Consider the following 23,543-nt stretch of genomic DNA (forward strand, 5'->3'; position numbering starts at 1 on the left):
GGACTCGGGCCGAAGAGAAGAGGGGGGCGTATTATTCATCCAGCCCCTCGACAGTCATGGGCAAAAACGTCGGCAGTTCTCCACTGACATGCAGCGGCACCAGGGAGCGGTTGACGTTTGGCTCTAGGAACGAGCAGGAGAATGGAGGGGAGAAGCTTGGTAGATCGGCCCTCAACTTTCATCCCTACGACTGTGGGGGCAACTAACTAGGTAAGATGGGCCAAAGCTTCTGCACCAACTTACACTAGCTACACTATAACTAATTCAATCCTAGTGAATTGACTCGGAACACATCTTGGACCTTTCCCTGGGAGTGCCCTCGTCATTCTGCATCTCAAGGGGGCCTTCTTCGGTCGCCCATGATTCGACCGACTCGGTCCTCCCTTCACACAACGAGTCCCACTATCCCGACACCCTCCGGTCGCCAAGAACTCGGATATGCAGTGGGAAGGTCTTCTCGAAGCTCACTGCCACTCTCTGTGACCTCGCTTCGGGTTAATCCACCGTCCCTTTTCTGTGAAATACTACTCCATCGTTCTCTTCGCTTGAACCATCGAAATGGCTCTTTGGTCGCGCTCCAAACAACACAGATTCCCCTCTACATCTTCGATTCAAGCCGAAAACCTTGTCAGCAGATCTTCCCTTTGTGGGAATGCGCACCCTTGAGGAGTTTGCGCCAGGAGGACGAAATCTAGGAACGGGTTTCTTTCCAAGCTTCTCTTGTGTCTTGTTCTTTGGATGTGACGACACCAAAGCTTCGGGCACACTCGTTCAGATCCAGCGTGCTCTTGCGCGCTGAGTTGTTGTAGTGCTATCGCCGCGGCTCTAAGAAACCTTGCCTCGTATGTTCCAAATACCCATCCTGGCAGTGTCAGGGATTGATTCTACAGAAGGATGTAACTCCACGTCCGACAGAGCTTGTTGGACTTCGCTCGCAAGCCGCTCTTGTTGCTCCCGAAGCATGAGGCCTTCTATTGCCCTGCAGATACAAATCTCTTGTAGTATCTGCTCAGCGAGTGTGTGGTGCATCTCGATCAACGTTTCAAGTGACGACGCCCCCGGTGACCCATGTACTCTTAGACCCGCCAATAAAGCCGCACACGCTCTAACTCGGTCGTCCACAGCGGACACCAAGGCTGACCATTGTGGGTCTATCGGGTGGGGACAATATGCTTTCTCCTCGCTCTTACCCTCACGAAACAGATTGTCTGTAACGTTGGTTGGACGCCTGGAAGACGCGTCAAGGTACCAGTTTTCAAAGGTCATCATGACAGCCTCCAGTAGTCCATCCTGGCCGCTGACCTCGTGCAGCTCTTCTAGGCAACCTGCAAGCAAGAGTAATGTGTCTGACCCTGCATGCTCTACATCTTGACGGCTCCGTTCCTGGTCGAGCCACCTCCTGACGGCGAAGGCGTTTATTTTCGCCTGTCGATCATGACACAGGGACCTGAGGGTGCGTAGCTGATGTTTCACCCCCTTAGATTCTGTCTGGAGCTGCGATTTGATAGATGCCTCGTAATGCTGGAAAGTGGCCGCAGACTTTTCGTATACGAGAGACAGTTGGAGAAGTTCATCTTCCTGACGCGCAACTTCTGTGCCAGGTATGGCGCGGGCTATAGAGCCGGAACGACCGGCGACGAGTTGGGAATCCGAGGGCAAGACCGGGACGACAGAGGTTGAGATCGTTGTTGGCTTCTTGAGACTGTAATGTTGCTGGTGGGCGTCAAAGTCTGGTTTTTTGCCCAGTCTCGCTGTTGGTCTAGCAGAGGAAGACGACACATTTCCTCCAGCAAACACGCGGGGGTCGACCTTGGAGACGACTTCTCGTGAAGTTCCAGTATCGGGGTTAGGTCTCGGCGGCGCTGACGCGCTCAAGGCTCTATTGTGCGACTTTGAGACCGGCAATCGTGTGTCGGCGGAAGATTTCGTTGAAATGCCATGTTGCGAGCGCGAAGATGCCGCAGCGGTTGCCACTTTAGGCGCGCTTGAGGTAGGGCGTATGGTGGTTGCACTACTTGATGACTGACTCCTAGAGTGGCCGGGTACGAGACGACTAGCACGTGCAGCAGCATTGACTGTACTAGTCTTCGTGGCAATGCGAGAACCACGAGGCTTCGACGGGTCGCTGCGAAGTCCTCCAGATGCCTCGTTGGTGGCGCGGAGACATGCCGGGGGCGGTTGCAGCCTTGTCGGTTCTTTTGCATCTAGCTGAATCTTGCGCGGCGCCTTGCCGGTTGTCGCTGCTGAAGAAGCGTCAGGCAAAAGGGAAGAATTGGTCTTGATTGGGGACAGGCTTCGTGTAGGGATATTAGTAGGCATGACACATTAGTCATGGCGCTTATCGGTCAGGGCTCCGTTTCAATGTCGGTCCGCTTCAGCGATGGAGGGAAAAGAAACTAAATGTTGTTTCAGACCAGCTGGATAGTTGTCACTGAGGGCATGGTTCAGGGTGTTATTTGGGTTTGGACGAGTGAGAAAACAGAAGGTGAACCAACCCGGTCGGGGAATGTAGTGATAATATTAAGCCACAAGTATGTGGCCGAACAAAGCAGGTGTTCCGAGTTAAGCCTAAAAGTCTCCTATTCGTCAACCGAAGCCTTTCCCGTTCTTCCTCCTGACTTTGCCTGTTTGCAATGCTATCCAATTCTCAGGTAAAAATCAGTGTCATCACAATGTACTTGGTAGGTACAGCGTACGTGAGTGAAGCTCCCTTTCATACCCATCTAGTGTACTGCGAAAGATGAAGACAGATTTCAGAGAGCAACAGTCCCTCGCATATCACGAGTCAGGCCGCCAGCTACAGTTCTCTCGGACACATACAATATGTCTCCGAGAGAGCCAGGCCTGACAATTCTGCTACATTTAAGAACCTCTTTCTTCGAGGCGATCCATAGGATTCTGTTCATTCTGCACCGAAAGAGTTGCTGTGTGACCACCGAGAAGTGAACGCAAATTATCGCGGGTCAGTCATCAAAACTGAGCGTGGGCTGCCCTGCGATTCTTACATCCACCGGATCAGACGGTCTTTAGCATTTGCACCCAGACAGCGAACGCCACCATGGCCACTGATGACGGACACGCGGTATATAAAATGTTCAACGATGCAAACTTCACCAAGGTATATGCGGAGAGTGCCGAGAAGATGACTGGGCACTTTGCCGATCTGCTCATCAAACAATCAAAGTTGGTCGAATTGTCTGAGAATGAGGAGTTGGTAGTGCTGGACCAGGCTTGTGGGACGGGAATTGTCTCGGAGCACCTAGTCAAAATGTTGAATAACAAGCAAAGAGCCGACCTGGACCTCACCTGCGCAGATTTCTCGGATACTATGATCGAATTCGTTGGTCCGCGGATTCGTGGGTTCGGGGTCAAAAGTGCCCATGCCGTCAAAGCAGATGTCATGGACACCAAACTACCCAGCAACAAATTTAGCCATGTTTTTCTCAACTTTGGACCCATGATTTTCTCAGACTGGAAGGTCGGCATGACCGAAACCCACCGCATTTTGCAGCCTGGCGGCACTTTGGCCATGTCTTCATGGACGGAACTCGGCTGGTACGACGATGTGAAAGATGCCTTTGCCACAGATCCAGAAATCCCCTCGTTCCCGTCAATAAAACAACTTTGTGAGCTAATCAACTCGGATGGGCGATGGAGTGAGGTGGACTGGATTCGAGACAATGTGGCACAAATTGGGTTTGTTGATGTGGATGTGCGAGAGGCGCCCCATACCAGCATATTAAGTGGCGTTGACCAGTTCACCCGCTTGATGACTGGAATGGTGGGTTTGGTGCAGCAAAAGACATGGACCGCGGAGGAACAGGAGAAATACAGAGACAGGGCGACGAATGCTGTGGTGTCCTACATGAGACAAAAGTACGGCGACGGGGAGATCAAGTGGGACTGGGTCGCCATTCTGACTACTGCCAGGAAGGCTGGGACAGCATGAAAATCGGATCCGAAACTTGGTAATCTGGTCTGGAGCTTTCGATTTGCAGGTATGCAGGCATCAAGGAAGAAGGCATATGTGACCATTCAGGGGAGACTGACCGGGTACTTGGTGAACAACGACTCTCCCCTCCCAGAACGCTCACTTTATCATAGAGGGATTAACTCCGAGCTGGATCCGTAACAGGCTGCTGTGTGTACTCGTAATCTTTCATCCTTGCCATTGCGCGGAGAACGAGGGATATATTGGGGGGTTTTTCGAGAAACTCGTCCGAGTTACAAGCGCAGAGTGAACGGGACTTTTTGTCTGCGCCTCCCAAACACCCGCAGCCCCATGTTCCGTACCTCCCCAAAGTGCCTAGTGCTAGGTATATGTACCTCTGGACAAGGTCCTGTACCTAATTTACCACCAGGAATGAACCCATAGCTAACACTAACCCCATGTTGCCCTGTGTACTCGGTACACGTAATTATTACAAGTACTTTGTACTACAACGGTAAGAACATGCGAACCATCACAGCAAAAGTCTCTTTTTGCCACCACCTGCTTTGAGGCTCATTGAAACATGCTCTATTTGCACGAAATTTCCCCTTTTGTCCTTTATTTTCACCTCTTTTGTCGATTTTCGGCCGTGATGCTTGACACTTTGACACTCATGTCAGAACAAACTTTGAAACTCTGCCAAAACGTTTGCTGTTGCTTCTCGCCACAAATATGCTCACCATTTTTGTCGTCGACCAGCCCATGTCTTTGAACGGCGTTAACGCCATTCGCCATTCGACCTCGAATCTTGGGTAGAAGGTGATGTGATATGAATGTCAGCCCCTTTCTGTGCGGCAGACGATCTTCTACACCGTCCCCAATCACCGTTCACCATCTGCGTATTGAGACTTTTCAAAGTATGTAACGGCCTTTTGTCTTTTTGGCCACTACGGCCCGGGCAATCCCTGCCAGCTGTCCTGAGGTGGCTGCATCGTTCGAAATGTGCCTTGATCAAAATTTAAATGCTTGCCTGCACCTCCATGCCACATCGCAGGAGCCACCTGGAGGATCAGGGCCACGGACTTGTTCTTTGGTACACTCCATCCTTTTGCACTGCCATCAAGTATTATTGGGGCCTGAGCATACTCTATTGGAATTGGTGATGAGTGGGAATCCAACTCTCAAAGGCTTTGATCCTTGCGGAGAAGGCGAGTACTGTATCCTGCTTGCCTTATCCTGCCTTAATCTGTGCCGTGTCAATAAACCTCGACCTCGATGGAGTCCTCGGGCCTCAATCTCTCTTGTGAGCCTTCGACACAACTAATCCTACATAGTAGATTCAATAAGCTGTTTTCGGTGAGATGCTGAGAATTTTGTTTCCTTAGGACGAACCCCCTTTTTCTATCGCATGCAATTGCCAGGGGGGGATGTCATCGCCTGGGAAAGGATTCGTTGTGAAAATCATCAATCGTCCTTCAACGTTTCACGATTGATCGTGGTCCTGGGCTGAGCGGGTAGCCTTCTGGGCCGAGGCGTCAACAACGGGAGAATCAACTGGGTGGAGACAGGAGCACTGTCTCGACGTATGTAGGTAACGCACTGACTGGATAGGAAGCTTTCAGGTCTCCGCGAGCCGACCAACAGCCATTTAGGGGGTCGCCAGATCTGAATATGTGTGCAGATTTCCACGTGGGAAAGTTCCCAAGTTGGCGAGACTATCGGGATTGATGCCTGTGAATGGAAAAGCAGTGGGCCCGAGACAAACATGTGAGGCCCAAAGCGACACAAATGGCGTGGTTTGTTCAGCGCAAAGCTGACGCTGGCTGGACGCAGGGGAGCGCAGCTGAAAACAAGCTGTCATAGCTCAGCGCCGGTCACTTCCAAGGAGCAGGATGTCCTCCTAATGTCATCCGTAAAAGCTTCGACGTGGTATTCTTGTCGCTGAGGTAGTAGTCTTGCTCGCATCGGGCCGTGTGAGTCCTATAAAGGGAAACATCTCATCGGAAGGCGGACGACTCTTGAGAATAATCCAGAACAGAACACAAAAGCAAGACGATATTACATGAAGCCTTCTCGGTACCTGTAGATTGATTTAATGCACGACAGACACACGCAAGGGCCCTGCGAGCACCAATAAGCCACTCAGCCAAGCGGCAACCTGCAGCGCGAGAACCAAGTCCAGCTAAAGGCTGGCCACTAAATTCCAGTTAAGACCGGGCCCTGACATTATCGCCGGGCGAGCCCATCACATCACATCCACCATCACAACATTCCCCCCAGCGCCCCCGATCTAGACTCCCTGACAAGGGCGCTGCGGTTAGGACCAATCTCCACCTCCGCAATTTTGTGACTAGGATCGAGCAACACCTCTTCCTCCCTCCTGACACTTCCGTCGAACATTCCTTTTCTCAAACCACCAGCCACTTGGAACCACCTCTACCAGCAACCTCAGAGGCTCTTGCGCCTCGAGTGTTGCTGGGTCTTTATCTTCCTGTCAGCCTTTGCGTTGATACTCGAACAAAAGCACACCGCGAGCGCCTCGAAGGTGCCAGTAAGTGGAGCGCTTTGTGATTCTACGGTTTTCCGGAAGTCTGGCGATAGCCCTCTGCACAACAACAGATCCTAGAACCCCTACTACCGATCGCACGATTATGTCGTCTTTCGCTACCTTATTCAGCTGAATCATTGCATCACTCAACATCCAGGATCCAGGATTGCTTCTTTTCCACATCCACCATGTCGCCGCTGACAAAACCCCCCTTGAACCTCTCCGCTACCTCCGACGGTCAAACGTTGACGAGCCTTCCCATCGATTCCTCTCCGCCAATCCGGGCAGAAGATATCGAGTTGCCGCCGTCTCCTTCGGACCTCGAACCTGAATTATCCTCCTCTCCTTCACCTAGATCATCTCCTTCGAGGAGTGTTGAGACACTTCCGAAACACACCCACTTGCTTACGCAGAACATCACAACGTCGCGCCCTCGAGCTGCATCTCCGCCCAGAAGAGTGAGGCCACTGTCAGTGGGAAGTTTGATCAACGCGCCGCCTATGCAGAGAGCCCATTCATCGCCTGGTGTGGACGCCTCAGGCCGGTACATTACTCCTTATGGTGTCCCCAGAAGACCGTCTTCGCCACTACATTCAGGCAGAAGAAGAAGCCCGTTACGTGCAGCCGTGGAAGACACTCATCCCGGCGTTCCATCCTGGAGCGGTCTAAATATTGAACCGAACATACCAGAACATGAAGAGCTTGAACTGAGCGTAGACGTGGATGTGTCACAACCCTCACCCATGTCATCCCTCTCCCATACATTCCCGAGAGCGCGTCGGCGAGGTGCACTGCCACTTCACCAGAGCGCAAGCGCCCCAGCTCTATACACGAGGGCTATGAGTCCTAGTGTATCGGGAAGGACATCACCATCTCCGTCCTTCGCACCACAGAAGTACACCTACGAGCCATACCCCATGTATTCTCTCAGCTCTGCTTCGAGCATGCCCAGTACTCCAACGTCGTTACGTTCTCGGTCGCCGTCTATCAGCTCGCTGGAGACAATAGAGGATGCACCAGATGCAGAAGTGGCGGCAGTACTTGAAGAAGAGGAAGCCAAGTTGAGGGGGGAGGATGTTGATGCGGGCGACTCGCGGCGAAGAAGCTCTCTCGAGATTCGCGGGGGTAACCTGAGGAGTAACAAGGAAAGAAAGCGATGGTCGGTCTGTGGAGCGGAACGAAGAGCGGACTTTTCTTTGGAACCCATTGAAGAATAATTAGGGAGGCACATTTTGTCCAGAGCACGCAACGCAGGGCTTGCGCGCTGGAGCCGCGGCAGTGGCTCACGCAACATTCGAATCGATTTTGGTATGGAGTCGGGAATGAGAAAGGCCTCGACCCAGAAAGGGCCTACGAAAGAATTACGGGTCCATGGGAGGCGGCGCCTTTTCAGAGATACCCACCGTGCAAGCAATTCGGTATTATTTTACATTCATGAGGCATGGCATAGCATAGCGTTGCATAGCAAAAAGACGTGAGACCAGGCAGCAGAGGACACGTTATGAACTCTGATGAGAAATGCGAGCATCAAACACCCTTGTCAGAACTTTGGATTTTCTGGTTATCTTATATATTTTGACTCGATTCGTGCTCGATAACTTGTTCATCCAGCCTCGCCAGGCACATTTTTAGCGCCGGATGTGAGCCCACTCTTACTCGGTACAAAAGAGACAACAGGCGCAAGGCTGCACCCTGCATAAATAACATCTGGCCAGAATCGGCCTCACCCTTCCGTCCTTTCAATCCTTCGCTGCGCCGCCGAAACGCACCACTACTACCCGCAGTGAAATCGAAAGTCTTTTCTCTCCGCCCTGAAGAAATATTCGCGATTATCCCATACATGTCGCGGACTACAATACAAGAGCTGTCAAGGCTCTCATAAACCATAAAACTTCCCAAGGGCAATGGACTCCTCCTTCGAGAAACATGGCTTTGACGAGTCGGCATTCGAGGACAAGGGCCTGTCAGGGCTGAGGACGTTCGATGCGTTTCGTGAGTGTCGCCCCGTCGTTCCACCAGGGAGGCAGATCGCACCTTTGCGACCTGATCTGACTCTGTGTCTACATTGCCTTGTGTATAGCAGAACCCCCGTTACTGATCATCCCTTCTAATAGCGAAAACTAAACCGAACTACACCTCTGCGACCACGCGCGGTGGCCAATGGACCCTCGCCCTAATAATCCTATGCCTCTGTCTTACTGCGTCGGAGCTGCGCACGTGGTGGCGGGGGACTGAAACCCACCATTTCAGCGTTGAGCGCGGCGTGGGCCACGAGCTCCAATTGAACCTCGATATTGTCGTGGCGATGCCGTGTCGCGACCTCCACGTCAACGTCCAGGATGCGGCGATGGACCGAATCATGGCCGGCGACCTGCTGAAAAAGGAGGACACGAACTTTGAGCTCTGGCTGGACCCGCGGAAGCTGTTTCGGCTGAGGAAGTTGCAGCAGGGCATCTACCACGGTCTGCACGAAGGAGATAGGAAAAGGAAGAAGGCCGAGGAGGAAGATTCTCACGTGGGCCACGTCTTGGGACACATGCGCGAGAACAAGGGCCGCAAGTTCGCCCGGTCGCCCAAGCTCCAGAAACACATGCCAGTCGACAGCTGTCGCATCTACGGGTCCCTCGAGGGCAACAAAGTGCAAGGCGACTTCCACATCACCGCGCGAGGACACGGCTACATGGAATTCGGCATGCAGTCACATCTCGACCACAATCTGTTCAACTTCTCGCACCATATCAACGAGCTCAGCTTCGGCCCCCATTACCCTAACCTCCTGAACCCGCTGGACAAAACGAGCGACACCACCGATGCGCACTTTATGCGCTATCAGTACTACCTTTCCATTGTGCCCACGATCTTCACAAAGCGCCGAGTCGCAACCAAGAGTGGCAGCTTGGACCCGGCGGCGCTGCCACAGCCTCCCACGCTGGACATGGCGCCGAACACGCAGCGCGACAAGGACGGCGTCGTCCGCCACGTCCCGCACCCCGAGCAAGGGCGGGACACGAAATCCATCTTCACGAACCAATACGCCGCGCAGTCCCAGTCGCGGGAGGTGCCCTCCTCCACCGTCCCGGGCATCTTCTTCAAGTACGACATCGAGCCCATCCTACTCATCGTCAGCGAGAGCAGGGCCAGCCTACTGGGCCTGCTGGTCCGCTTGGTCAACGTGATCAGTGGCGTGCTCGTGGGCGGCGGCTGGATGTTCCAGCTGTCCGAGTGGGCGGGCGAGGTTTGGGGCCGGAGGAAGCTGAGGAGGAGCGAGACGGGGCTCGGTGTCCTGGACGGCGCCAAACCCAATGGTGAGGCGAACGGGCATTTGAAGCATTGAGATCCCCCACTCCGGCCAAAAATGCGCCGAGATAGACCCAGTTGGACCTTACGAGAGCCGATTGAGGAAAGCATTTTTCAATGAGCAATGGGACATTGGATAGACATGCATGCGCAAAGAAAGGGCAGACACGTGCGGAGGATGAGAGCGAGTCACAGTCACGATCCATCTACGAGTACTTATACGAGTACGCATCAGACCATCTATATATTTATCAAGCAATCAATCCACAATCCACAACATACATGGGTTGCATGAATACCAAGCACGATAACAGGGGGGATGGCACGTCTTCTTCTCTCCTCTCTCTCCTCTCCGTCCAGACCAAGCTAAGTCTATCTAGACCTTTCCTACATGAGTAGCGAGGACACCAGGGCACCCGGACACTCGATGACCGATAACCAATAGAAACCCAACACCCACACCCGCTTATACGTGGTCCTAGAGAAGAGAAATGTCATCCAGAAACGAGAATGAGAATGCTCGCCTATCTTGCCATCTGATATTATACGGGTCGTGCGCCAGGGGGGAAGAGTCTCTTCAATAGACCTACATGCATCCGGCATGCGTACAGGATGAATGGAGATTAGCAGTTAGGTAGGCAGGCAGGCTGGTGCGGGCTGGGAGGGAGGTACTGTACAACTACAGTTTCTATACGGGACAGAAATCCTCCGGTCGTTGCATATGTAAACCATCAATATTGTTTGATTGACTTACAGACTGACTGTCTCTCTGTCAGTCAAGTTTTTCCGACTCTTTTTAACCCTAAGAACCCCAGAACTAGTCCTACACTTCTAAAAATGCTTCATGCCATCTCTTGTTATTCATTTCCATCGTCAGGTTGTTGGTACATTTTTCCTCTCCCAATCCTAAAAATGCGTGTAGTCCCAAATATAAATGCAGCTGTGATTTCCGGCAGACGAGCCTCAAAAAGAAAAAGGCATCTCGTTGCTACTTTTGTTCGAATAAATTGGCTGCGAGGTAGAATTTGATCTGGCATGTTCCATCTCCAGGGCCTGGTGCTTGAACAGACTGAGGATTGTGGTTCAGTGCAACGTAGGGTCTCAGTAATCGTCAATATAAGACGAAAAATGTTGACCGCTATTGCGCCATAACTCCCAGTCTGGTTGGGGTTGATTTTGTTCGAGGCGCACAACCACCAAGTCGCATGCGGGTCTCAATGTAGTCAAATGAGGACTGAATCGACTGTCCAGGCGATGGATACCATGGTCGCCGTAGTGTATATTAGTTAAATCGCAGGAGGTCGACTCGCGACTGAATTATGCCTCTGTTGAGTAGATACTCTTTGAGTCTCCGGTCCCTTTTTCCACGTAGAACGAGGAAACCCGGACTTGAAGAGGTTTATTGGGTGCCTTCTATGAAACTTCCCGGCCATGTAGTACAACATCGCGATACAGTTCTTCGGGCAGTTCTCTCACAATCCACACAGTCATCTTGATCACCTCATCAGCGTTCAGGTTTGGAAAACTTCGCAGCATCTTTGCAGGACTGGTTTCCCCAAGAAGTTTGTCCTTCAGCAAGAGGAGCTGAGCAACAACACAGATAACGTTCAGATGCACGCCAAATGCGAACAAGAAGTCCCACAGTTTGAGCACCTCTGGAAGTGGTGGAGTGCAAGCACATAGTGTCAATACGGAAGGAAAGGCGTAGATCTTCGCCGGTAAAGACTTGCTGAGAAGGAAGGATGAGAGTGTCGGATTTATCTCCGATAAGATTCTGTCAATGAGGTCAAGACCTCTATGTACGCCGGACATGGTCGGGGAGAGGTACGTCGGAATATGCTCAGTCAATAGGTTTGTCAGGATCGCGTATGCCTGAGCCTCTGAGCGAGAAGCATATAGCAATGGAGCGGAGAGGACGTTGATGCCCTGGAGGTATGTGGATTGAGGATATCTCTGAGCAAATTCCGAGGGAGGGTCGGAAGATTGTTCATCATGTATCCGCCAGGCGGTTGCATTCAACAGTCGGGTCAAACTCGCATCCGTCACGCGTCGCTTGAAAAGTGTATCGGTTGCCAACGTGCGGAAGACATCGTTGGAGATCTTCTCGTAGGCAGGACTACGACTTCGGTGTATGAGATCAAGATAGGTATCAGTCGAGAGAGGGCCGATGTTAAGAAGAGTTAACCACAGATATATTCGGTAATCGGACATGCCTTCTTTGGTTGCATTAACTCCACTGGTAAGGATAGAGTGCCGGAGCAAAGAGAGAGCGGTGGCAGCGGTGGTCCCAGGCGGTGGCCCATCACGAAGCGTCATTTCGAGGCTGGACTTGCGGGCATGCGTCAGAATATGGTTGGAGGAGGGATTTGAGAGAAGTGTAGGCGGGGGCTTGCGGTTGCGAGGCACATGAGGCAGAGGCGCATCACTGTTCGCGCGGGCGCGCGAATGGCTAACGGCGTTTGAAACAGTGGTATGTGGTTGTGTCGCCGCTGGCTGAGGTTGACTGAGCTGTTCGCGTGAGGGCTTGGTCAAGACCCCAGACCGAGGTCTCAGATTGGAAGATTGGGTGCCCATATTGCTGGTCGAGGAGAGCTGATTGTGGGATTGCAGCCGACGAAGACCGCGAGACCTTTCAGTAGAGGTCAAGTTATTCTTCTCAGGTGAGCCCGGAAGCCTGATAGAAACAGGGTCGGGAGAGGGAGCGGGCAGAAAGACATGGCGACCGGCGAGCTTGTGAGGGGAGATAGAAGTGGCAGTCATCGTGGTAGTACGTGAAGAGACGCGGGTGAGGCAAAGACGGAGGGCGCAGATGGTGGGATGCAGGCAGAACGCGTCAACAGGTTTGGAGCTGGAGTTATTCCATATCTTGAGGGCGAGTGAGACTGGATCGCAGTTGGAGAAGGTCCAAAACCTTCAGCTTTTGGGTCGCAGGGTGTTGGTGTTTGGTGTTGCAGCCCAGCCACGAGTTTAACAGTTGTTGGCTGAACGGCCCTGAGGACCCCGCCATGTCCCCCTAACACAGGCTTTGGTCTGACGCGATCTGACGCGTGATCCTGGCACTGCGTTTCTGGGGTACGAAATGCCGCAGCCAGGAACCCGAGGCATCACCATCAGCAGCAATCAGTGCCAGCACCAAGTGTAACGACAAAATGATCGTCAAAATTCCTGGCTTACGATCCCCTTCGCATGTCGATGACCTGCAGCACAAATGCAAGATGGATACCATGGGAAATCGTTCCGGTCATCTCCTCGATAATCCAGATTCCCAGCCTCTCGCCTACCTAACCGATGGCGCCATACTCGTACGAGGAGGAAAGATAGCCCAGTAAGCTGCTCCCCATTTCCCTGTGCAGGAAGCCGTTTGATGATCCACACACTCCGCCAGCGACAACTCCGACAACAGCTCGCAAAATGACCTCTCCAACATCAATCTTCCTTTTCACTACTCACCAACGAGTGCAAAACACTGTCATCTATCCGAGGCTTCATCCAGCATAATTTTTCGTTCCAGCTATGATAACACATAGATAACACTGCGGGCAGTGAGAGACGGAACTTTGAGGTCTTGCGTTTCCACCTAGTCAGAGAAATTCCCCCACGTTACACGAAGAATGGCCGGACGTCGACCCTCCGAGACCAGTGCTCTTCTCAACGACCATGGGATTGATGACTTCCGGAAGTCTGTTGAACAAATCGATCAGAGAATATATGGCACAGTTGACGAGGAGGAGTCCTCGGTTTTCACAGGTCCGGCTCTTGACACGACTTGGAAGACAGAGACCAAGCTTCTGGCTCGGTATTCGGGTCCGTTGATCCTGACCTATATCTTGCAATACTCCTTCAGCTTGGTCACAGTGTACGTTGCCGGACGTCTGGGGACAAAGGAGCTGGGAGCAGCATCCCTAGCCACGATGACAGCCAATATTACGGGATTGTGCGTCTTTGAGGGCCTCGCAACCAGCCTGGACACATTGACGTCGCAGGCATTTGGGAACGATAAGAAACATCTGGTTGGTCTCCATGTTCAACGCATGAGTTTAATGGTTTGTGTGGTCACCATCCCGATAGGCGCTATCTGGATTTGTTCTCCCTGGATTCTGTCAGCTATTGTGCCCGAAAAGGATGAGGCTCTTCTGGCTGGTACTTTCATGCGCATCTACTTGGCTGGCGCTCCTGCTTGGGCCATCTTTGAAGCTGGAAAGCGTTTGTGCCAGGCCCAGGGCGATTTTACTGCCTCGCTCGTGGTTGTTTTGGTCTGTGCTCCTCTGAACATCCTTTGGAACTGGCTCCTGGTGTTTCATTTCCACCTGGGCTTTGCAGGTGCCGCTTGGGCCGTGGTCATATCCAATAACCTTCAGCCGATTGTTCTAGCTCTGTATGTCGCCTACATTGCCCCCTCAAACCTACAATGTTGGCCAGGCTTGGACTTGCGACGAGCATGCCGAAACTGGGGTCCCATGATCAAATTGGCCGTCCCTGGCGTCCTCATGACCTTTTCAGAGTGGTTCGCCTTTGACATTCTTACAATTGCAGCTGGATATCTGAGTGAGCCAGACCTTGCTGCTCAGTCTGTTTTAATGACGGTGGTTGTGACCATGTATCATATCCCATTTCCCATCTCGATCGCAGCGTCGACAAGATTCGGCAATCTCATCGGATATGGAGCGTTAAATGCTGCGCGGAAGGCTTGGAAGACGCACTATCTGATCTTCATGTGCATTGGGATATTTGATGTCATCTTGCTGACATCTTGTCGACATGTCATCGCAGCTATTTTCACCACTGACGACGCGGTGAGGGCAATCATCGCCTCCGTCATGCCAATAACTGCAGCCGCCCAATTCTTTGACGCACTCCTTGCTATCTCAAATGCTCTTTTGCGTGGACTGGGGAGACAAAAGGTCGGTGGTTGGGTCAATCTGGGGGTCTACTATCTATTCGCTCTTCCGTTGTCGTTCTTCTTATGTTTTGGTCCGCCTCAGATGGGCTTGGGTGGCATGTGGATTGGCCCATGTACAGGACTCGGATGCGCAACAATCATCATGGCCACGTACATGCGGCTGACCGATTGGCAAAAAGCTGTCGAAGATGCACGAGCACGGGAGGAGTAGTCGGTAGGGACGGGAATGGACTTGACGTACCCTAAGTCCGTCCGGACTTTCCAACCAGGGGTGTGTTTGCTCTAGGATACGGCCGGATAAGTCGAGTGCAAGGTGTTTGAAGGATTCGAAATCTCTCAACGTTGCGATGCTTCCTATCGTCCACCAACAAGTGACTCTTATGCAGCCAACAAGCCGACTACGTGCTGATACGACAGCATTATAGCCTTTGGAAGGATCTCCCGGGACGCTCAGCTGACTGGTTCTTTTAACATCCGCTCGTGTCCACCACCAGATTCGATGCATTTGAAAGGTCAATGCCTTGACGAATGCATTGTTCCGGCTCTCGGCATGATTCCGCATTTGGCCGACGACAGCCGCAGACAGCCGCGTGGGCTGGAGTTTATTCCGCCCATGGACGACTACTGGAGTCTGTTGTTCTCCTCCTTTCCTTGTCCTTGACGACATCATCTCATCCTTCTCATGGGGAGCCGGTTCTTGCTGTGTTGATGCGTCCAAAGGTTTCATCGGCTCAACTGCTGCGGTAGTATCTGACCTAATCCACGCATTTAAGAACCCCGTCCTCTCCGGGGGAATACAAGATAAGTTCTCCCGGTTTATCCTATATAATTAATTCTATTCCTGGTCTGCGAGAGCCAGTTTTTCTTTTGCGATTCCGTTCTCGCCTGATTGTTTCGTGCCATCCAATATCCCGTGACTTAGCCTCGCCATACCTCAGCCACTGAATCATAGAATCATGGCTTCCTACATCGACTTGGCTGAATACCTCTTCCGGAGGATTCGCCAGGTTGGAATCAAGTCAGTTCATGGTGTTCCTGGAGACTACAACTTGACTGCTCTGGACTACATTGAACCAGCCGGCCTGGACTGGGTCGGAAACGCCAACGAACTTAATGCTGGGTATGCTGCAGATGGCTATGCCAGGATCAGAGGAGTGTCAGCGCTTGTCACTGCCTTTGGGGTCGGCGAGCTATCAGCCATTAACGCCATTGCCGGAGCATACAGCGAAAGTATGTGTCTCTACCCATTTGGGCTCTAGGATCTATGCTGACATTAGCCACCAGTGGCACCAGTCATACACATTGTAGGCACGGCCCCCACCAACGTGCAGGACAACCGCTTGTGCATGCATCATTCGCTGGGAGATGGCAACTTCAGAATCTTTGCCGACATGTACGCAAAGATCACCGTGGCCCAGGCCAATCTGAGAGACCCGGGTACCGCACCGACGCAGATAGATCGGTGCATTAGAGAATGTGTCCTCCAGAGTCGACCAGTTTACCTCGAGTTACCAACCAACATGGTGAAGGCCCAGGTACCGTCGGCGGCCCTCGATGTACCCATTGACCTTTCAATCTCGCCAAATGACGAAGGCTTCGAAGACACCGAGGTCGAGCTCATCCTCAATAAAATGTATTCTTCCAAACAGCCTTTGATCATCGTGGATGGGTGTACATCAAGGTACGGTGTTAGTCAGGAAGCAGATGAGCTCGTGCGAGTAACCGAGTTTCCAACTTCGACTACCCCTTTCGGCAAGGGCATTGTCAACGAGACGTATCCCAACTTCTATGGGATTTACGCTGGTATTGCGGGCAATGAGATCTACATGCCCTGGGCACGAGGCTGTGACTTGGTCATCAAACTGGGACCCTTGGAGAGCGATGTCAACACTTTTGGGTTCAGCACCATCCCAGACCCGAAGTCGGCCATCGTTTTCCACCGGGACTACGTCGAGATCGGTGGTACCAAATATAACAACCTTCACATCAAATCTCTCCTGCGAAAAATCCTCTCAAAGCTGGAGAAGGACAAGCTCCCCAAGTATCATCCGTCTATGGACCTAGGGCATCCACAGTTCCAGCTGATGGCGCTCCCCGCAGCCGACGAGAACGATATGATTGATCAGGCTACCTTCTGGCGGCGAATCTCCAGCTTTTTCCGGTCTGGTGACATCGTTATGGTGGAGACCGGCACAGCGTCAGTAGGCTGCCGCGATATGGTGCTCCCCGCGCATACCTCTCTCATTAATTCTTGTATATGGCTGTCGATCGGCTACATGCTGCCAGCAGCTCAAGGCGCCGCTTTGGCCCAACGAGAACTGGTTGCAGAAGGTAAGCGCCGTAAAGGACGGACTATTCTCATCGAAGGCGATGGCAGTCTGCAAATGACGGCGCAGTCTATCAGCGACATGATTCGGAACCGTATTGATGCGACCATCTTCGTCATCAACAATGACGGATACGTGATTGAGAGATGGATCCACGGCATGAGGGCGGGATACAATGACATTCAACCATGGAGATATCTCGAAGCACCATCGTATTTTGGGGCGCCTAAGGACGACCCTGCATATCCTGTGGTGACCCGGCGAGCTGAAACTTGGGGTCAGTTGCAGGAGATTTTGGCCGAGCCTGGACTTCAAGCAGGTAGAGGCCTCAACATTGTCGAGGTGATTATGGACCGGGAAGATGCTCCAGACGTGCTGAAAAAGCTAGTCCAGAGCACATCGCGGAGAAACAGTGGCGAAGCCGATCGTTCCCAGCCGCGCCAAACCATGAGCCACGAGGAAAAGGTGATGAAGGTTCCCGGATGAGGTGATGGATAAACTCTGACACACAGCGGGTCGTTCGAGAAGGTGTAGTCTGCTTCTTTGAGCACATGGCATTTGGCCTTTCTGACTTCTGATCTCTGGGGTTTGGGTTCTAGCGGATTGGTGGAGTGCTGGGCGTTGTGAGAGGAACGAGTCTAATGTCAGGAGTCTCCTTCCCCTTATGACATACTATATGATGGGGCTAACTAGTAGCGATATTCCTTCCGTTTTTCTGGTGTTTAGACTGTGGCCTGTCTCTTCATTGATTAGCTATATATAGTATAGGTATTCGGGACCCGGGGTGCCTACGTAGTAACGACACGGAGGTTTATGTTTGCGAAATGCCGAGCAGATGTCCAGAACAGTTGTGTATGTTCTCCCCAGAGCTGACAACATGGCTTTGGTTTTCTCCACCTGAGGATTCAATCATACATGGAAAGCGTTGGGCGAAGAGTCACGTACATCAGGTGGCCTAGGCCATGATGCTACCACGCGGTGGCTAAAAGCAGCAAGCCGTCTGTCTGTTTCTGTCAAATGTCCGTCACACACATTCTTGGCCTTTTGCCTGCGCCTCGTGTTGTGCTTCTTCCTCTTCCTCTTCCTCTTCCACTCCAGCTGTGGTCGCAATCTCATCAAAATTTTGTCCTCTCACAGCTTGACGCACACTCCTCGCTCACTCCTGACTTCGTATCTTCATTACACGTAAGGCCAACTCCTTGATTAACGTCAAGGTTTGATAGGCAAGACAGGCCTTGCACTGGTCATAACACAGGCTGTGGGTGGGACAGCCGTGTCCGCCCAACCTCCTAGCCGCGCTGTGACCTCCACCTCAAGCCCGAAAAGGGGCGTTTATCAGGCGAGCTGAACTCGAAACTCTACCACCAGCTTCGGTTATCGACCTGGTCAAAGCCTTTCCCCACCATCATCCCTGCCCCAGCGGCGTCTGCTCATTCAAGCTGAGCTTCACCGTTTTCTTTTTCTTGGGTCTTCCCTCTCACACCATTTGCATCATCGGACTGCAACTTTATGGCTGATTTTGTCAATTTCCCCATGTCTGATGACCACACGATGGCGCCCATCACGGAGATTGTCCCCCCTTTGCCGACGGTCTGCCTGCCTCTATGCCTCAGAGCGTTTCCAGTATGCTTTCTCCAACCGTCCCGCCCAACAAGCCAGCCAGCCATGCTCCAACCTTGACCTGGTGCATGGGGAAGACTGCTATCCATTTGGTCCAAGCTACAGCAGCAAGTTCCCGGGATCTAGATCTGTCGCATAGCACTATATTCGACGGTTCGCCCCATTGGTGCCATACTTTTGCCCTCGTGTCTGTGCGAGGTCACACAGCCCGTATCCGACGAAAAAAGGATGCACGAGATCCAGTGATATAAAGTGCCCTGCTCGGCAAGTCTCTAGATGGTAGGTCTTTTTGGTCAATGTCCTGTCTGTGCTCGTCTCCCTCGTCTCGACTACGTTGATGGTATATCACGGCATCAGCAAAAATGCCTTTCTCGAGTGCTTCAGATGAAGCATTCTCACGCTCTACAGTAATGGCACCACACCAGGTCGATCCCAGCCAACCGACCAATCTGGAATGTCTTCTCATCCATACCATCTATGCGCTTTCTTTTTGCATTCTTCTTTGCATCCTCATCCTCTTCCGACAGACCCGGAATCAAGGTCAGCGGTCAGACCTCAGAGAACACGCCCTAGAGTCGGATCCGAAAGACCAAGGTTCAAAACATTCAGATCAACATTTGACACGATCAATGGTGCCTTTGACGGGATCCTCTCATACTGTTCACGACTCTTCACCGATGCGGTCAGGTCCAGTCACAAGTGGGTATCTGGCATCTGCGGCAAAAGCTGCGAACGCGAGAAAGGTGGACTTTGAAGTGAGAGCCAGGGGTCGAAAATTGGGTGCTATGGCAAATGCAGGCCCAAGTGACGAAACACACAGCATCTATGACGAGCCCGACTCCTCGTGGAGACGACATTCATACCCACAGCCTTCGCAACAGGGCGGCTTGCTCCGCCAGGACTGCAAATTTGATGGCACGGAGCATTTCTGTGATGGACAAGATGCACGAATTGTCTGGAGGCGAAGGACATTGACGTTTGAGGGAAGGCGTTGAGCGTCGAACTCTCAAGCCACGACTCCTACCCGAATGATGACCTTGGAGCTGAAAGACTGTCGCTCGGCGGGTTCGGCGACTTCGGCTACCATTGAATAGACGACAACTCCTCTGCAGATCTGTCCCCAATTCCAGACGGGATCCCTTCGTGGAACTGTCAACGTGGCAACGCGGCGACGATAGTCATTGCAAGAGGTCTTGGTAAGTTTGGCGTGGTCCAAATGGGACTTCGGCTGGACCGGATCAAGCGCCAAAGATGCAAAAAGTTAGATATACCCCGCACATGGAACACGAATGGAAGCTCTTTTGAATGGATCAACGGGGTGGGTGGATTCTGGGTTGGATCAACACTGTTTGGGCTTTGGAATAGGCCCTTTTTGGAATTGTCAGGCTATCAACGCCTCTGCTAGCGAGGCGTCTTTTGCAGATGGTATACCTACAGAGATTAATTATAATCCACCAGTGGACCACGGCGATGCCCCCGAATCCCGTTTGCATTGCATATCTGGAATGGGTGGAAGTAGCCGTGAGGCTGGGAGACCACCTAGCAGCAGCATACGAGTGAAAAAAAATGGTCGTCGTGATTTGTGGGTGTGGTGTGGTGTGGTTGTGCGCTGGTCTGTGCTGATGATGGTTTTCAGCTGGACAGGGATCCCGACCAAGTGACCGAGTGACCGACCGATTGGCCGCACCCAACGAAACGGACACTGCACCCATTTGCTCGGGGGTTTTTCTTTTTTTCTTTTTTTCCACCCTCGTACCCTGAAACCCTTTTTTTTTCATTACCTTGTGTGTTTATGACGAGTGAATCTCGCCCTGGCAATGCCACGTGTCAGGAAACACTTCGTATGACGAAATGGAATGGAATGAAAAGAAGCGAAGCGGAGAGAGGCGAGGCCGGGCTAGGCGAGACGAGGGTACCTCGAGTGCGAATGATATTATCCGGGAAGAGGCGATACGAGATGACATGAGATGAGACAAGGTTGAGATAAGACGACAAGTTCGCATACATGTGTTGTTAGGTTCATGTGATGGTATATGGTGGTCATGTGGTATGTTAGGGTAGGTAGGTACGTATCTCCTGCCTCATTTCTGTAATATCTGGTACCTGGTACGGAGTACTCGATACAGACGACCTGGCATCCTGGCATCCTGGGTACATGTCCCGTCCGGTTCACCCGTCGGGTTTCAAAGCTCCTGGCGCCACCACCATCAGCCAGCGGGCTGCAGACAGGGAGGGATCCTTTGGTTTCTGTTTAATGTACCGAGTACATACTACCTACATACTAGGTAGCTACGTAGGTACATGTGTTCCCAGGCTTGTTTCGTCTACATACATACACATTGTCGTGTCTTCCTGCGTACCGAGAGGAGGTAAGTAAGTGTCTGTTCGATGGTAATTAGAGTAATCGGTATATCCGTCATCCATCACTCATCGCCTTCTGGGTTCTAGATTCTGGATTTTGGTCGAGGCTCGATCAGTGTAAGCTATCCTATCACTATCACGCTCACTATCGCGCGCGATCCAATTCAGCACTCATTAACACTTTAGCGTCATCCTTGTCGTGGTTCACTGTCTCTGTCGTTGTCACTTTCATTGCCATTGCCACCGTCGCTCTGACTCTGTCCATCCCTGTCCCTATCCCTGCCGACTGGTCGGGAGCTCGATTGAATGCATCCCTTGCCCAGCTGAGAGGTGCGTGAACCGCTTTGGCCTCGAGGTGTAACTCTGCATCATCCTTGCAGGAGTATTTGCCATGCGCAACACACCCTTAGCGTCCAAATCCAAACCATCCCTTTCTCGCCGCGGGTTTCTGCTGCTCTTCGCTCTTGTCGACTTTTCCATTGACTTCTTCCCCGATTCCTCCCATCTGTACGTCCTCGGCCCCTACGACTTCGGTTTCGGGTCCCTTTTCGCCAGGGTACTTGATGTAGTTCCATGCCAGATCAAAGAAGAGTGGTTTGACGGGGACCGGGCGGAGTTTGGGAGGATAGTTGACGAGATTGGTTAGGTCTACGTTTGGGATGTATTCGTTGTGTGAAAGACGCTCGATGAGAGGTGCAGGTTTAATTGCGGTTGCTTGGGTCGTGTCTTTCGGGGTTGGCTGACTTGTTCTTGCGAGGGATCCAAGGTCAGCTAGGGCACGGAATTGAGTGACCAGTTTGCTGAGGGTGGCGGTGGTGTGCGTGAGACGCTGGATCGATAGGTCGAGCTTTGGTGGTGCAGAACTGTGGTCAGCGGACGCTGCTTTCAATGTAGCTGTGGCTGCTTCCGCCAACTCAAGTGCTCGAGCATACAAGGCCAGCGCATTTGGTATATGGTCACTGATCGCATGTGAGCGGCCAACAGCCAAACACTTCAACGCACGGAAGTATGCCCGTTTTGCATCAAGCTCATCCACAAAAGCACTGTCCGCAATGACACCGGGTAGTTCCTTGACAGCGTCGAGACTCTGCAGAATAGAGTCGTACAGAGCAACCCTCTCGCGCAGCCTCGATAGCTTGCGGCCCGAACTCTCCTCCTTGGGCGCGCGAGGTTTGCCGTCCTTGCGTGGCTTCAAGCTCTTGGTCGGCTTCTCGGGTTCAAAGGCCATACCATCGTCATCAGCACCACAGAGGATTCTATTGCGCCCAATCCGCCATTCGATCACGGCATAGTTGACGGCCGTACGGGTAATTTGCAAAGACTGCAGCCGAGAATCACCAGTGTCAACACCTTCGGCAATCAGCTCGTCGATAGCGGTCTTCGTGGCATCGGCGGCATCCTGGCGGGCCGTGATGACTTCTTCGTACGCGGTTGCTAGGTCTTTGGCACTTACAGATCCACCTTTGAAGGATTTGTAGGTGCTGTCCAACTCGTCTTCCCGTTCTTTAGAGAAACCAAGAGCTTGAGATATATTGGCGTCTTCCAAATTCACTTTCCTACTCCTCCAAGAAATTGTAGAGGGGATTTCCTTAGGTCCTCCTTTGGTAGGAGCCGCCTCAGTTCCTGTCGAGAACGCCTGTGGATTAATGTCTTCGACTGTGCTCCTGACAGCAGCTTCACTCTTGGGAAAGTTCTCAATGGCGATATCATTGATGGTCCTGGTGCGGGGCATCTTCATCTGATATGCGGCATAACGAATGCTGGGGTCCACGATGCCCGATAACAATTCTTTGTACGTGTCCGTCTTCGATGTGCGTGCTAATGTCGTGTACACAACCTGGGCGATAGAATAATGTTGAATACATTCCTGCCATCTTCCCTTCTCAAAATCCAGACTTCCTCTTAACATGGCGAGATAAGCACGTGCTTCGAGTTCGTCTATCGCTTGTGCGCCAGTCGTGCTGCGATCTTGCAGAACAGTCACGAGGTTGTCGGCGTAGGTGATGGCTCTTCGGAGCCTGGAAGCAATTTGTTTTTTCGTGGAACCAGGCATGGGTTTCTGAGTATTCTCTGCCGACTGGGCCGATTTCATGGCCATCGAAGACGCCCATGCCCGTTCGGAGCTGGCTAGAAGCAGTTGCACCCATCTTCAAACACAGTCAGTCGACCGGTTCTGTTCGTGAAATGATGCTCTTACTCTGCGTTTTTGGCCACATTTTCTGCGGTCACTGGAGCTTTGGGAGTGTATTTTCTTCCCCGAGTTGCGGCACCGAGTCGCCTGCGGAGGTTGTGGATTTTGCGGGTGGCTTGCGCATGATAGGCATCATAGTCCCCTCCTAGCAAAGCCCGCTCGCGCTCGGAGACGATCGATCTGGTGATATCCATGGTGGAAGCCAGTCGAGCAAGAGATGGTTGCGCAAGAAGCCAGAATTATCACAGCGCTACCGAGAAGTGAGGGCAGACATAAATGTGGGGATAATTCCAATGTGTGCAGTTAGTCGCGGCGCTGCGGCGCAAGCGGCGTTAGCGAGCTACCATCCAACGCAGGCTCAGATACCT

The 23,543-nt window shown here is 52.3% G+C and overlaps 8 protein-coding genes across 8 annotated transcripts; 5 read left to right on the plus strand and 3 right to left on the minus strand.

Annotated features, from left to right (window-relative positions):
* Window positions 1-825: 825 nt before the first annotated feature.
* On the minus strand, window positions 826-2,319 carry AYO21_08267 (hypothetical protein; the record flags this gene model as incomplete). Its single annotated transcript, XM_022658214.1, has 1 exon — window positions 826-2,319. One exon carries the CDS (start codon window positions 2,317-2,319, stop codon window positions 826-828), a length of 1,494 nt encoding a protein of 497 aa, XP_022509487.1.
* Window positions 2,320-3,058: 739 nt separating this feature from the next.
* AYO21_08268 (hypothetical protein) lies at window positions 3,059-3,949 on the plus strand (the record flags this gene model as incomplete). Its single annotated transcript, XM_022658215.1, has 1 exon — window positions 3,059-3,949. The coding sequence occupies one exon, from the start codon at window positions 3,059-3,061 to the stop codon at window positions 3,947-3,949; it is 891 nt and encodes a 296-aa protein (XP_022509488.1).
* Window positions 3,950-6,667: 2,718 nt separating this feature from the next.
* Window positions 6,668-7,696, plus strand: AYO21_08269 (hypothetical protein; the record flags this gene model as incomplete). Its single annotated transcript, XM_022658216.1, has 1 exon — window positions 6,668-7,696. One exon carries the CDS (start codon window positions 6,668-6,670, stop codon window positions 7,694-7,696), a length of 1,029 nt encoding a protein of 342 aa, XP_022509489.1.
* A 687-nt stretch (window positions 7,697-8,383) lies between these two features.
* Window positions 8,384-9,813, plus strand: AYO21_08270 (hypothetical protein; the record flags this gene model as incomplete). Its single annotated transcript, XM_022658217.1, has 2 exons — window positions 8,384-8,471; window positions 8,594-9,813. The coding sequence occupies 2 exons, from the start codon at window positions 8,384-8,386 to the stop codon at window positions 9,811-9,813; spliced, it is 1,308 nt and encodes a 435-aa protein (XP_022509490.1).
* A 1,376-nt stretch (window positions 9,814-11,189) lies between these two features.
* On the minus strand, window positions 11,190-12,536 carry AYO21_08271 (hypothetical protein; the record flags this gene model as incomplete). The annotated part of the gene is made up of 1 exon (XM_022658218.1): window positions 11,190-12,536. The coding sequence occupies one exon, from the start codon at window positions 12,534-12,536 to the stop codon at window positions 11,190-11,192; it is 1,347 nt and encodes a 448-aa protein (XP_022509491.1).
* An 851-nt stretch (window positions 12,537-13,387) lies between these two features.
* On the plus strand, window positions 13,388-14,887 carry AYO21_08272 (hypothetical protein; the record flags this gene model as incomplete). The annotated part of the gene is made up of 1 exon (XM_022658219.1): window positions 13,388-14,887. One exon carries the CDS (start codon window positions 13,388-13,390, stop codon window positions 14,885-14,887), a length of 1,500 nt encoding a protein of 499 aa, XP_022509492.1.
* Window positions 14,888-15,632: 745 nt separating this feature from the next.
* AYO21_08273 (hypothetical protein) lies at window positions 15,633-17,489 on the plus strand (the record flags this gene model as incomplete). Its single annotated transcript, XM_022658220.1, has 2 exons — window positions 15,633-15,906; window positions 15,961-17,489. 2 exons carry the CDS (start codon window positions 15,633-15,635, stop codon window positions 17,487-17,489), a joined length of 1,803 nt encoding a protein of 600 aa, XP_022509493.1.
* Window positions 17,490-21,390: 3,901 nt separating this feature from the next.
* Window positions 21,391-23,369, minus strand: AYO21_08274 (hypothetical protein; the record flags this gene model as incomplete). The annotated part of the gene is made up of 2 exons (XM_022658221.1): window positions 21,391-23,131; window positions 23,182-23,369. 2 exons carry the CDS (start codon window positions 23,367-23,369, stop codon window positions 21,391-21,393), a joined length of 1,929 nt encoding a protein of 642 aa, XP_022509494.1.
* Window positions 23,370-23,543: the final 174 nt, after the last annotated feature.

This window comes from Fonsecaea monophora (assembly GCF_001642475.1).
Source record: "Fonsecaea monophora strain CBS 269.37 chromosome Unknown Scaff70, whole genome shotgun sequence".
In the NCBI taxonomy this organism is placed as follows: Eukaryota; Fungi; Ascomycota; class Eurotiomycetes; order Chaetothyriales; family Herpotrichiellaceae; genus Fonsecaea; species Fonsecaea monophora.